The 14244-nt window shown below is 35.2% G+C and overlaps 3 protein-coding genes across 5 annotated transcripts in view; all 3 read right to left on the bottom strand.

Moving 5' to 3' along the window:
* Positions 1-1073: 1073 nt before the first annotated feature.
* LOC107585536 (IQ domain-containing protein C-like) lies at positions 1074-3134 on the bottom strand. The gene is made up of 5 exons (XM_016272582.1): positions 3003-3134; positions 2202-2345; positions 1747-2020; positions 1516-1637; positions 1074-1413 (listed from the first exon to the last, which is right to left on the bottom strand). Exons 1-5 carry the CDS (start codon positions 3042-3044, stop codon positions 1375-1377), a joined length of 621 nt encoding a protein of 206 aa, XP_016128068.1. The 5' UTR covers positions 3045-3134; the 3' UTR covers positions 1074-1374.
* Positions 3135-6351: 3217 nt separating this feature from the next.
* LOC107585497 (coiled-coil domain-containing protein 28B-like) lies at positions 6352-11138 on the bottom strand. 3 transcript variants are annotated; one of them, XM_016272536.1, is made up of 6 exons: positions 10972-11138; positions 9181-9433; positions 8929-9101; positions 8551-8705; positions 7193-7215; positions 6352-6751 (listed from the first exon to the last, which is right to left on the bottom strand). In XM_016272536.1, exons 2-6 carry the CDS (start codon positions 9414-9416, stop codon positions 6697-6699), a joined length of 642 nt encoding a protein of 213 aa, XP_016128022.1. In that variant the 5' UTR covers positions 9417-9433; positions 10972-11138; the 3' UTR covers positions 6352-6696. The 3 variants fall into 3 exon arrangements, with proteins under 3 accessions (XP_016128022.1, XP_016128020.1, XP_016128021.1); XM_016272534.1 differs by lacking the exon at positions 7193-7215 and having other exon boundaries at positions 6352-6747; XM_016272535.1 differs by lacking the exons at positions 6352-6751; positions 7193-7215 and adding an exon at positions 7743-8193.
* Positions 11139-11741: 603 nt separating this feature from the next.
* Positions 11742-14244, bottom strand: part of tmem39b (transmembrane protein 39B) — a 9447-nt gene continuing 6944 nt past the window's right edge. The window contains exons 7-9 of the mRNA XM_016272532.1: positions 12982-13169; positions 12271-12391; positions 11742-12107 (exon numbers count right to left, since the gene is read on the bottom strand). Of these exons, the coding sequence (XP_016128018.1) occupies positions 11874-12107; positions 12271-12391; positions 12982-13169 (543 nt within the window). The 3' untranslated portion in view covers positions 11742-11873. The remainder of the gene's footprint in view (positions 12108-12270; positions 12392-12981; positions 13170-14244) is intronic.

The following is a 14244-nucleotide window of genomic DNA, read 5'->3' as shown; positions in this document are numbered from 1 at the left end:
CTCATAAGAATTTCTAGGGGTGCCAATAATAGTTCAATGTGTATTTGAGAAAAACATTTATTTCATGAGATTTTCCCCCATTTTCAATTGTTTTAGTTCAATGAAAGGTTAGATATTTGTAAAAAAAAAAAAATTAATAAAAGATAAAAATGATTAACAATGCAGATTTACTTTCACAAGTAAACCAAGGGTGCCAATAATTCTGACCACGACTGTATATATTCATAATTTTCCTTTCTAAAATAGCCTACTGCTACAGTCAGAAAGTTTTAAGAAGTGATTTCATAGCATTTCAACATTACATCAACTACTGATGAACATGCTACTTTGTCTTTGGAAGGTTTTTGTCTTTCAAACACATTAAAATGCACAAATTCACGTTATTTCTTATTTAGCCTACATGTAATGCAGGGATTCCAAAACTTTTTTTTGTCAGCCGAACCTCTTTAACCTTATATATTTACTTGAAGTACCCCTGAGATTTTAAAATAAACATTTTAATAATTAACATTTGCATGTTCACGGTTCTCTGATGTTGGGTAATGGTCACATGACATGCAGGTATACAAATAATATATATATATATATATATATATATATATATTGTTTTAAATAAAAGGTTTTATTTTGATTGATGTTATTTTAAAATGATTTATTTTAATTTTACATCGTTATGATTTAATTATTTGCTTTTCATTAAATTCACAAATCCCCTGAAGTTCCTTTACAAACCCGTTTGGGAAACCTTGACATAATGTAACGTTTAATTCACTTAATTTGGTCAAAAACAACAAATGGAATATACTTTCTTTTTCTTTGCATTTTTAGATCGATATGGTACAAGATGATCCTATTTAAATTAATGTGATAAACAAGTTAGTTCAAAATAATCTTATATTTAGTACCCTAGTGTATAAGCCAAAGGCAACTGTGGCAAGGCAAGAAAAAAACCATGAGAGAAACCAGGGCAGGCAACATCATATCGAGTGATATATGAGTTCTCATGTGGTTACACAGTCTAAATACAAGTCAGTAATTAAATAGCTATTTCACTACATTGACCGAACTGTAAGATAAGGATGTGGGAGCCTTTGACGTCCATCTAGGATTGAACTGTACTGGCTTTGTGTTATACAGAAAAATTAGTCTCTCTTCCATCTCCATCACTTGCATATTATATTTATTTCTGAAATGCCATTTTTACAAAAATAAAAATCTTCTTTAACACAAACCCGTTTATAGACAAAAGAAGCTCATAAATAAATATAATTTATGACAATTCTCAAACATTCTGTGCTGTAAATTATACAATAATACAGAAATAATGAGAAAACATCTCTTAAAATGTTGGCCCACTTCAGAACTGGTCCAGTATCAGTGTGGCACATCCATTCTCTGTTTGAGGTTAAAATACTACAAAAGAAGCAGAGCAGAATCATTTTATAGACTAACACACACACACACACACACACACACAAATAAACATTAATGTTAAAAATTCCAAACTTTTCTCACTTTCTTTCTGCTACTGATGGCTTGCTGGATCCACAGCAGCTCCATAGCTAAAGTGCTCTGCTGCTGCTTCAGAGAGTCAAGAGTGTGTTCTGTGTCTTTAAAAACTGAATGCAAATTTGGTCCTGCCAAAACAAAACACAAACACATAAGTGTCTCAAATAAGTCCTGTCTGTTTTTTTTTTTTAAATCTCTGTATCCTTTTTTGGGGGTCAAAACCTTTTCTCAAAGTACCTGTCTGAAATAAGCTGCTGTGGCTGACATCTGAATTCACGGTACTGCAGAGTGTAGTCGAATCATCCATCAGGTTTTGTATGACCACATTCTCTCCTCTCTTGTCCACAATACCATCCACAGGGTGTGGAAGTATCTCTGCTGGCTGTTTCAGCAGCTTCGTCTCTCTCTGGTACCTGGATTCAGGCGGTGGGAGAGATTTCTCACTGCCCTGATTCTCCAGATGGTCATGGGACTGAAACCTGGAGCGTTCATACTGCAGCAATAGGCTTTCCTATGGATTACATTATACACATTTACCATTATGCAACATGAAGACAAAGCATTATCTGAAAATCTTAAAAGTGATAATGAAACTTTAAGGCATACTTTCTAAGAGTAACAAATACACAGCTTATGATGTTTTAAAATAATAGTAGACAGAAAGAGAAATGGGCAATGACAGAGAGGCTCACAGTGTCAGTGAAGTGAGGTTTGGGAATTATGTTTCCTCTCCACTGCAGGTGATCCAATCCTCCATCAATCTCTCGCACTGTCTCTTCAAACTGAGTCCGAACCAAACTCAGTCCTTTCCACATCACATAACCACGACACTGAGCCTGGAGAGGGCACAATATTAGCTTTACTTTCCTGATATACTACGACTTAACTAAACGAAGCTATAAGAACTTAATTCTGTTGATAAAAACAGCATACGTAAGACTAAAAAGCTAATTTCATAGTAATCTATTAAATTAAAAAGAAAAAGATGAATTGATTGAAAAAAAACAGACACCTCAGGACTAAGGAAAAAAATCAAATCAACTCAATCAAATAAAAAAAAATCATATAAACAAATGAAAATATTGAACTTCGCGGCTGTAAACAAACACAGGTACAAATATTAGCTTTACTTTCCTGATATACTACGACTTAACTAAACGAAGCTATAAGAACTTAATTCTGTTGATAAAAACAGCATACGTAAGACTAAAAAGCTAATTTCATAGTAATCTATTAAATTAAAAAGAAAAAGATGAATTGATTGAAAAAAACAGACACCTCAGGACTAAGGAAAAAAATCAAATCAACTCAATCAAATAAAAAAAAATCATATAAACAAATGAAAATATTGAACTTCGCGGCTGTAAACAAACACAGGTACTCATCCGATACAGGGCAAAATAAGTTACTTATAAATGACTGACAACAGATTCATACACATTAACTTTAGAAACAGAATCTCTAATGATTATAGTAATAATAATAAACAATACCTGCAACCGAGTTATTGCCTGAATCCATTTCTGTTCGTTCATAGCTCCGCTCTCTGTTTGAACCACCAGGTTTGAACAGCTGATTGTCTATTTCTTCCTCTGTAGACAGACCGAGGAACAGACTCGCCTGCAGCTCCGTACCGCCACCTGCTGTTTGGAAGAGGTTTTAAGAATAAGGTCGTTTCCGTAGCACTCCACAAAATAAACTCTTAGTTTGATCTTCTTTTAGCATAATTTAGTGAAAATAGAGGTAAGTAATAAAACAAAAATCAATACTTTGGTTTGAGCGTATTGTTGCCTTGTCTTAGGTTGCTTCTAAACTTGTAATATGGAAACGATGGAAACTGACAAATCATTAAAAAATATTTCAGATGTTTCCTTTATCCAAACCAAAATGCTTTAAATAAAACTAATAAAAAACTTTAAATAAAACAAAACCGCTTTTCCTGTCTCCAATGTCATCTTTTTAGTCTTTTGCAATATTTTTTTAATTAACAAAAGGTAGTTCTCATTATATTGTTTTAATATATATATATATATTTTTAAATGTTGCTATTTGTAACTTTTTTTTTTCATTTTTACAGCTTCTGTGATTTTTATTCAACAAACTGCTTACCAATAACTCAATGACCCATAACCGCACTAAAAGTCCAAAGTCAGTGAGTGAATTGTTGCATTGTTTTATTACTTAAAGCACACAAATAGAAAATAGTTTATATGCATTGTTAAACAAAACAAGGCATGGACAAAAAGCAAAGCACACAAATGGTTTTCTTTTTGAAATGTTTGAAATTCACAGAAAGAATACAAACGTCATTTTTTACATGATTCTTTCAATGCTTTAGACTCAGGCAGTGAGGGAAGAGAAAACGGCCTGTACATGCTGACGCAGGATCAGATCCTGGCATGAATCAATCTGATATCAATTTAAACAGACCTCCCTCAAGGCAACAGTACTGATTCTCTATTGAAATAGCTGGAGGTAGGCGTAGCGGAGGTCGGCTGTAAAGTGATATTACTGCATCATGAAATGTAAAAATCAAACTGGTGTAGATCATTTGCTTTTCCTTAAACCTGTCCATATGTTGTGCTGATGGTTTATCACTGAAACTGGTGTAAAATGGGAAGACTCTGGGAAGGATGTTAGTGAGGTTGTACTATGTATTATGGACTATATGTCACAGTTTTTAGCTCGTCAGAACCTCCTGACCTATATTAGATGTTACTGTACTTTGTTCTTTTGTGCTTTGGGGTAGAGACTGCAAATCTACAAGGTTCAAGTACTATCTTGTGCTCCAAGAAATGGACAAATTCCACCGGTCAACTCATCTCTAATTCTAGAATCACCCAAATAGTACTGGATGTCAACTTTTTCAAACCTGAAATTTGAAATGCCTGACTCCATTGTGTTTTCACTTTAGTTTATGCAAAGATAACACACATATACTGTACATTTTCATCAGTGCGATCAAGAATAACAAATAACTTCTATCATAATCGTTCTCAGATCAACATTAAATAGCTATTTAAAAGCTGTTTACAAACAAGGTATATAAGGTATATACAAGGTATATATTTTAATCTACAAACATCTACAAAAAGATCCAATTCCATAATTTGGAGAGTCCCATGAAAACTTTACGGTAAAACAATCAATGTAATCTAGACAGTGAGAAGAGGCACTAAGATCACTGATCTCAAAACAGTCCTGAGTGAGTTTATAGCTACTCCACAGCCATTTATAACATAATTTCAGAGAACTCTGATGAACTACAAAATGAAGATCAATTGTGTATGTGCTGATTGACTGATAATGTAAATGTTCATCTTCTCATTCACTTTTGACATGGTTGATCTAATAATTCTAGATATCAATTTTTAATGAAAAAAACTGAGTCAAACTTTACCAGTAATGAATGAACCTTTGAAATCAACTCGTGCAATCTCTAAAGTAAGAACAATTATTATTTATCCAAATAAACCCCTTAAAGGCATAGTTCACCCACAAATTAAAATATTTTTGGTGAAATCGGAGAGCTCTCTGACCCTCCATAGACAGCAAGGGAACTACCATGCTCAAGGGCCAGAAAGGTGGTAAGGACATCGTTAAAATAGTCCATGTGACATCATGTTTCCATCCAAAGATGTGAATTTAACTTATGCGCAAAACTGGAATATCGCATAAAACATTTGCGAATAGAAATACTTTGATGACAGACTTTCCTCAGGCATTTCAGAACGACCAAAACAGCATATGGATGCTGTGAACGAGATCGGTCCGCTGGTTAGTCAATTTATCCCGTCTCATAGCGCAAAGTCATATGACTTTTTCAATGTGCATGGTGGAATTTATTCAGTACATGTGTTTCTATCGTAGTTTATGCGCATTTTTAGAATTTATGCGCATCTTGGAGTTTCCATCCAGCGGTTTTTTATGCGATAATCCAAAATGCATAAAAATAAAAATAAAATATGTGGATGGAAACATAGCTATTGGTTCAACCTTAATTTTATGAAGCTACGAGAATACTTTTTGTGCGCAAAGAAAACAAAAATAACGAATTTATTCAACAATTTCTTCTCTTCCACTCAGTCTCCGCCGCCATTCAGGAGAGTACCACAACGCATGCATGTGCATGCCTCTGCTTGTAAACAAGGCTCAGAACATGCATGTTCTACGTCAGAACGCCGGCTCCTGCGTCAGCAGCACCACACGTATGCGTCATGGTTGTTGTGGGAAAATTAATGTTTTTCTCTTTCTGTATGTCACCTGAAATGCCATAAAAATAAAAATAAAATATGTGGATGGAAACATAGCTATTGGTTCAACCTTAATTTTATGAAGCTACGAGAATACTTTTTGTGCGCAAAGAAAACAAAAATAACGAATTTATTCAACAATTTCTTCTCTTCCACTCAGTCTCCGCCGCCATTCAGGAGAGTACCACAACGCATGCATGTGCATGCCTCTGCTTGTAAACAAGGCTCAGAACATGCATGTTCTACGTCAGAACGCCGGCTCCTGCGTCAGCAGCACCACACGTATACGTCATGGTACATTTGTGAATGGCGGCGGAGACTGACCAGAAGAGAAGAAATTGTTGATTAGGTAGAGTTGTTATTTTTGTTTTCTTTGCGCTCAAAAAGTATTCTCGTAGCTTCACAAAATTAAGGTTGAACCACTGATGTTACATGGACTATTTTAACGATGTCCTTACTACCTTTCTGGGCCTTGAGGGTGGTAGTACCCTTGCTGTCTATGGGAGGGTAAGAAAGCTCTCAGATTTCATCAAAATGTCTTCATTTGTGTTCCGAAAATGAACGAAGGTCTTGCGGGTTTGGAACGACATGAGGGTGAGTAATTAATGACAGAATTTTCATGTTTGGGTGAACTATCCCTTTAAACACTGCAACAAAAAGGGTGCGATTAAGCTTTTAGGCTCAAAAAATCATTGGAATTATTATAATTTAAATGCTAAGATCAAAACATTTAAAAAATAAGAAGTGCCATTTTTGCAGTTGAATTTCGTTTACATGCGGAATGTGCTTTGATGCTGTTGCCGTCACTTAGCATTGTATTAGCCACAGATCACGATGATGCTGCTTCAGTAACTTGCAGTTGAGTTGTAGCTATGGCAACTTGGGCTTTGGTCAGCACAGTGATTTGATGGTCAGCTGGATTTGGTTTCCCGCTTCAGGTGCTGGAGGTCTTGGGTAAGTCTTGATTTTCCGCCAGGTGGAGTTTCTGTCTGGATAAACTGCATTAAGGGGATATGCATTGCTAATGTACATCTAATGTACAAGCTCTGGAGCTCCTATTACATATAAAAATGCTGACTTTAGCATTCTTCCTGCACATATGTTGGATATATCCATTAGGCTTCTATTAGGGCACAACTGATCTTAAGCTAAGATGTTTTGAGAAACACAATCCCTGCTTTTACTGAAACTAAAACAAAATGATTAGCTGAGAGCAGTGAGAGCTTTCAGTGTAACACAAACCCTTTCTGGATAAACTGAAATCCTGGGAAAACACAATGTAACATTTGAACAAAAACATTTACTTGACCAGAGTTGCTTAAGCTTAAAAATCTGTTAAATTCAATAAACACTGTATTTCACTGATTAATGTCAGAAGTAAAGTAAAACGCCATATTTAAACGCATGCAAAACATAATATGGAAGGATACATTGAGCTGCTCAATTCTTCCAGCTGAGAGGAGGAAAAACAAATCAATATAATTGCTGCTGCTTTAAAAAGACCAATCTATAATTGCTGAGTTGACAGATTCAGTATAGAAACAGACTTCAAACAATGGGTTATTTTGGAATTCTGTCTGTATGTTAACAAAAACCATGATGATTTGTGTTGTACAGGATGTCCTTTTTCAAAAATTACAAACTGCACTGCAGAAATGCTTTTCCTTACACCATGCCCTAACAGTATACTAATTTAATATATCCTAAATTGTTTATTTCTGTGTTATAAACACCTATTTTCTATCACTTGGCTTCTGTGAATTCCTGGACACCAATTTTATAATAAATGGGTGAATTTCATGAACATGTCCAGGTCACATTTTACAAACAAACAATAAATAAATAAATCTTTAATTTAATAATTAATTTAAATATTAATTACTGTAGTACAATAATATCTAAACAAATATTGTATGAATACAACATTAATATTGTTATAAATAAACATGTATTATTTACATTTAGACTTTTTGGGGGGACATTTAGCAAATGTCTTAATAGTCCTAAAATAAGCTTGAAAAAAAAAAAAAAGTGGGGTAAAACATGACCTTTCTTAAGATTCAACTATATACACTCTGTTATACTAAGTGAACCACCCATAGTGAATCTCTCACACACGTACACTCTCACATACTCCAATCTGCTGAGTTCTCTACAACATACCACTGAGCTGACAGCTAGAAGGGAAATACTATCAATAGTAACTGTCCAGCCACTCACAGGCTGATGAAAGAATTCAGTCAGACAGCGACACTTGGATTTGGATGATAATACAAGATTCAACCAGAGGCCTGTATTCAGATACAGGGTACTATTGTGTCCAGTCCTTTAGTATCTGTGTGTGAGAGAGTGCTTGAATAGTAGAGAGAGAACAAGTAGACTGGTGTTCCATATCCATTAGATCCAGCTTCCACTAAAGTTTGTGTGTCTACTATAATGAACAAATATAAACTGGTGGGAGAATGAATGTCTGTGGTTTAACGTTCAGTATGAATACATAAAGAGATTAGGGCTGCATGATTTGGGGAAAAAAAATAATTCTGATCTTCTGATTAAAATTGTGATTAAGATTTAAAATAAGATTTTTTTTTAAAGTTCCAGGTTTGCTGTACTTGTTTGTAGGGCTGCACAATTTGGGCAAAAATGCAGTGATTATTTAACAGCATCACAAAAAAAATATATTAAATTTGCTAATCACACTAAGCCATATCACAATTCAGTTTTATTTAGATTAATTGTGCAACCCAACAAGAGATGCATTATAAAAGAAGATTAAACAATATCTTACATTAGAAAGCAAGTGTTCTAGATTGCGGTCCGAAGCGTTTTTTCTCTGGTCTTCAGACAGCTCCTCCACATGACTATCCAGACTGAAATGCAGCCGGGCCAGACGTTCCTGCATCTCCCTCACATGCTCTAGCTGCTCAAAGGAGCACACCTTACCTGCAAACACACAGTGTTACACACATGGAAAGTGAAACAGTACCTTTCTAGACTTACTAGACTAAACAAATCTCAATCAACCCACTGATGAGTTAGGTGGTGTAAAGGTGCCACCCTTACACACCTTTGCATTCCTTAAAAGTGTCTCAACAGTTAAGACTGCAAAACAATTCTAATGACGCCCCAAACTACTAAGGCTTCTGAATAAAACCCTAGCACGTACCGAAAGCCTGTAGTTTTCCAGAGTGAAAGTCATTGAGCAGGTTGAGCAGTCCTCCCTCCATCTCTCTCACATCAGAGACGTCGGTGAGGAATGAGTGCTGGAGTGGTGAGGAGGACTGGGATACTCGGCTGGGGCCGGCAGGCTGAGGAGCTCTAGGTTTCTCTCTGTGAGGCCTACAAATGGAACCAGAATCACAATTTGGAAATGCCAATTACAAACTCAAGCATCTTTGATCTATAATGACACACAAACCTTGTGTTTTTGGGGGGGATCACAGGAACAGCGAGAGCTTCTTTAGAAGGACCCATTGCCCCTACCGATCTCTTGTACTTGCCTCTGGGTTTGGGGGAGGGGGGCTGGGGTAAACCCAATGAGAATGTGGCGCTTTTACTCGCTGGGAGAACAGAGAGCTTTCGAGGGTTGATTGGTGGAGGAGGAGGCTGGGGAAGGGACACTTTGGGACTCCTTTTCTTCCTCTTGTCTTCCATGAGGGCAGTGGCACTTTCTAAGACACACAGACAAGAGCTCTAAGCTACTGAGATGTATGAAAAAACAACATGAGCTGATCCTAAACTAGTGGAATACGTAGTGTGTAATTTCTTTCAAAAGGCACCACATGAAATTGCAAAAATATTGTTATCCAAACACTGCCACTATTGTAAAGTAGTCTACTTTAATGGGAAAAGTTACTTGTTTAGGCTTTCTGCTTTGGGTGTGGTGGAAAGGCAACCAGGAGCATAATATAATAATAAGGGCCTCTACAGAGACAGATTAAATACTGTGGGGCCCTAAATGTGAAGGTTTGTCCCATGCTTCAGTCCTGTTGATATCACTGCACTAAAGTCAATTTCAGCTTTGTAGCAAACAGGTCAGTGAGAGCCTGTGCTAAATATTCACATGATATGCAGCAATTATTAATATCTGACCTTGAGCTGCTAACAGATGGAATGGAAAATTCAATGTTTTGTGCGACTGCATGAAGCCATGTTGACAATATCATGCGTAACATGCTTAAATGTAACTAGTGAAGGTAAAAAGACATGCCTTCCTATCATCCTATTTAAGATGGAGCCCGATTTACACTCCACCAAACTTTATGGATAAAGTAATCCTCTCTGTCATTTTCTGGTTTATTTATTCTCCTGTTCTGTTTCTCACCCTGCGTAAAGAAACACAGTGTTATCAAGCCGTGCTCTAGTGCTGAAATATTTTTAGATGCTTCAGATCTCTCTGGGACTCTCGGATGACTGCTGTCCATCTGCCAGGGATACTTTTTTTAATCCCAGTAATTTTTATATATACTTTGTTAGTGCAAGCATACCAATATTCAACATTGTTTCTTAGAAACTGCAACTAACTGGGTCAGGTAACGTCAACTCAACCATCTTTATCTAAAAGTAACATAGCTGTAAGTATATCACTGACATTTTAGAAAATCGGACAGTTTAAAGAAAATCAATGTTTTGAATAAAAGCATTTAACTGTATGCCTATTATTTAAGTCCTTATATTTTGGGGGAAAAAATATAATTTCTATATCAATGGTAGATGTATAATAAATTAGATTCTATAAAAAGATTATGTGTGTGTGTGTATATATATATATATTATAGAATCTAATTGTAAATTAATATGTGAATCGTACATATATGTACTGTATATTATAGACTGTATATTATAATAGCCATTCCTGCGTAAGATTGTTCATTGCCAAAAAGCGCTGAACAATCTGGGTCAATCATGGTGCTTTTAGATGAATAATCAGCCACAAAATCTAAATTTTAATGAATGCACTTTAGTTTACAAAACTAAATACGAACACTTGCGTCGTCTTGTATTGTTATTTGATGCTAGTCTATTCTTTTTTTTTTTTTTTTTGCAGTTGTAGAATCTTAGCGTATGACTTGATTTGTGTATCAGTGCAAGACCTAATACGTTTTTCATTTGGCGAAGAGGTTTTCCATATAATGGCAGGGATTTGCACAGGATGTTAGGAGGCACGATGCGCACATCGTCGTATGGCTGAACAAAACGATTTACTCACCGGCTCGCGGACAAGGACGAGGCTCTTCGAACTTTTCAACGCAAATTTAAGGCATTCAGATTTAATTTTCCATTCCAATAACACAGGATTTATACGTGGTCCGTTTTAACAGCAGAGACCAAGCACTTGCCGTTTCCAGCGTAGCTCTCCTGCTTCCCGACCGCGATTCTGCGATTAGTACTATGGTGAAGCTTGGTTATTAATATTAATAAGACACGCTTTTGTTATTGGACAGCATTAAAGTAGCGTCACGATTATCTAATTAATATTCAAGAGCCAAGCCTCAGCAATGGGTATGCTTCTGAGCAACGTCAAAAGAACAGTATTAATATTCATGAGCTGGACCTTCGCCATACTAAGAACTAAATCACAATACGATGCGAGCTGAGCTCGTTTAAAGAACCTCAGACTAATTATTAAAACCTCATCTCACAGCTGGCTATTTATATAGCGGCTTTTAAGAAGTCATTATATACCACAAAACGAAATGGCTATGTAAATATCTGTATTCATTATAGTCAACCGTTGACCGAAATCTGTTTGTCACCATCTAGTGGCTCATGAACCTAAGAATGTCAAGAAATGATGACAAAACTAGCACTTGCCACTGATCTATATGTCTATATATTCTCTATTATAGATAAATTGTACTTGTTTTTAAATGGTATGTGATTCAAAATAAATAAAAGTTACATTGAACTATAAAGAAAAAATGATTTTGTTTTTAATTCATGAATGTCCTTTAAAAGAAAACTTCAGAGACCAAGACATAGTACAAAAATATGTTTCCTTTTTATTTCATGGCAAGTCAGAACAGACCGAAATACACTTGTAGAAAAAATAAACAACCCTCATGCATGTTTTCTGCTCATCTGTGATGACTGACAATAATTTATCCTTGTCTAACTGACTTTCTGATTGGAGGTACTGGCTGAATACGAATACGCTTTTCCCAGAACTATTCTGTCTCTGAGCAGTTTGAAAAAGGCATAATAATTACTGAATAATATTAGAGCTAATGATATTGTCTGATGCCACTTCTCTGAACACATCAGTGAATATAGCTGGTAGAATATCATTGCACCTTCCAGGATTATAAGAATGTTCAATATTCGAAGAGGTTTGTTGAAGAAAAACTGTTAAAAGGGGGAAAAAAGAGGGGAACAGTGGTTATTGCAATATAATTCCCGTGAATACATTATTAATTATTTGTAATATTTCTAAAAACATTTCTATTCAAACTTGTTCTGAAAAACAAAGCACTTTCTGTTTCAGAGTTCGTCTACAGCTTATACTTACATAAAAACGATAATGCGAGACATCTGAGGGAACTGCTACGTTATAATGGCCCATGGCCTTATAAACATTTTTACTGTGTTTGACCAAAACTCCTTGTGGCCACATATACTCTTCTGTCCATCTGTAGGAAACAGAAGAAAGATATCACACCTTACAAAAAAAAATAAAAAAATATTCAGAAAGAAAACCCCTAAAAACACTCGACATAAAAACAAAGCATTATGACACAATTTAAGACGATTACATGCAAAAAATAAATAATAAAAACAATACATAAAAAAAATCTAATAAATTCAATGAGATAATATTATTGAGCAAAAACAGGTTAAAATCAATGTCAAAAAAATCAGTTCTAGTTGTGATTTTTGAAGAACAATGCAGCTAAAACAAAAATCATTTAAAAAAAAAAAAAAAGATAAAAAAAACATTTTCAAATTAATTTAATGTGCTATAAATAAATGTGTTGTTGACGGCAACACCCAAGATCAAAAGAACATGTTGAAACATGCAACACAATGCAGGTATTCTTTCAAGGCTAAGTGCACATCAGACTGTGTACACGAATTGAAATTAGGCTCTTTTGTAAATGCATTTGGAATCATTTAGCACCTGCTATACTTGCATTTTAACCAAAACCCAGAAAAGACACACAAAAAAAAAACTATCACAACCTAAATTTATGCCATTTCTATTTCCCCAGGTCAGACGTACATGTGTTGGAGGACGTTTGAGCAGAGGGAAGGGTCCACCTTCTGCCAGCAGCCCAGATGAGCAGCAGCTTTGTGGAGCAGGTCACAGTAGCGGGGAGGTAACAGGTGCCGCATCAGAATGATAGCTGTACTGACGGACACCAGGATGAACAGCTCACAGGACCAACATTTATCTACATATTGTGTGCTCTATATACAAAGAAAAATTAAGAAAGAGTCACATGTATGAATGTAAAGCAATTCTTCAGGTCTAAGACAAAATCTTCAGGTCTAAGACAAAATGTGCTGTGCCATGTATAACACAGTAGCACACAAATCTTTTTTTTTATTTATTAGACAATGACTAATTTGAGAAAAGTGACAGCAAATTAACTTAACATTACAAAAGTTCTCTATTTCAAATAAATGCTTTTTTTTTTTTTACTTTCTATTCAGCAAAAATCCCTGAAAAAAAATGCATTATGGTTTCCATAAAATATGAAACAGCACACCTGTTAATATTGATTGATATTACAAACATATAACATTGATAATATTAAGAAATATTTATTGAGCACCAAATCAGCATATTAAAATTATTTCTGAAGGATCATGTGACACTGAAGACTGGAGTAATGATGCTGAAAATTCAGCTTTGCCATGACAGGAAAAATTTACCTTTTAAAATGTATTAAAATAGAAAACAGTTATTTTAAATTATAATAATATTTCACAAAATTACTATTTGCACTATATATTTGATCAAACAAATGCAGCCTTGGTGAGGATTACAGACTTCTTTCAAAAACATGAAAAAAATCTTACTGAACCCAAATATTTGAACAGTAGTTTATTATAAGCAATAAGCATTCTAAGAAAATATAACTGCCATATAACTGATGATTCACTGTTTTGTAGTAGCTTGCATGGAATAATATATTGTCAAAGAACATGTTGGCATGTTCTTTTTAATACAACAAATGATTACACAAAGTACATCCAGAGGAATTTCAACAAAACCCATGATGCTAAAACCAAAGTTTTGCATTGAGGGCAGATAGAAAGCCATAAAAATAATATCTGGAAAAATAATTTGCATGTGTTGGTTTAAACACTGTAGCGTCTGGACCAATCAAAAACACAATTTTTCATTTGATTTAACAAATCAGTTATTCATTAGATTAACAAGTCGTAATAGACTGGGCGCCAGGATGTCTGCGAATGACCACAGGCCACTGGTTACCATGGCAACCACGACACCTTTGCTAGACCAGAGCCATTTACG

The sequence above is a fragment of the Sinocyclocheilus grahami genome, unplaced genomic scaffold (genome assembly GCF_001515645.1).
Source record: "Sinocyclocheilus grahami isolate Dianchi unplaced genomic scaffold, SAMN03320097.WGS_v1.1 scaffold71.1, whole genome shotgun sequence".
Lineage (NCBI taxonomy): Eukaryota > Metazoa > Chordata > Actinopteri > Cypriniformes > Cyprinidae > Sinocyclocheilus > Sinocyclocheilus grahami.
Note: the sequence above shows the minus strand (reverse complement) of the source record. Positions and strands in the feature narration are given on the sequence as shown.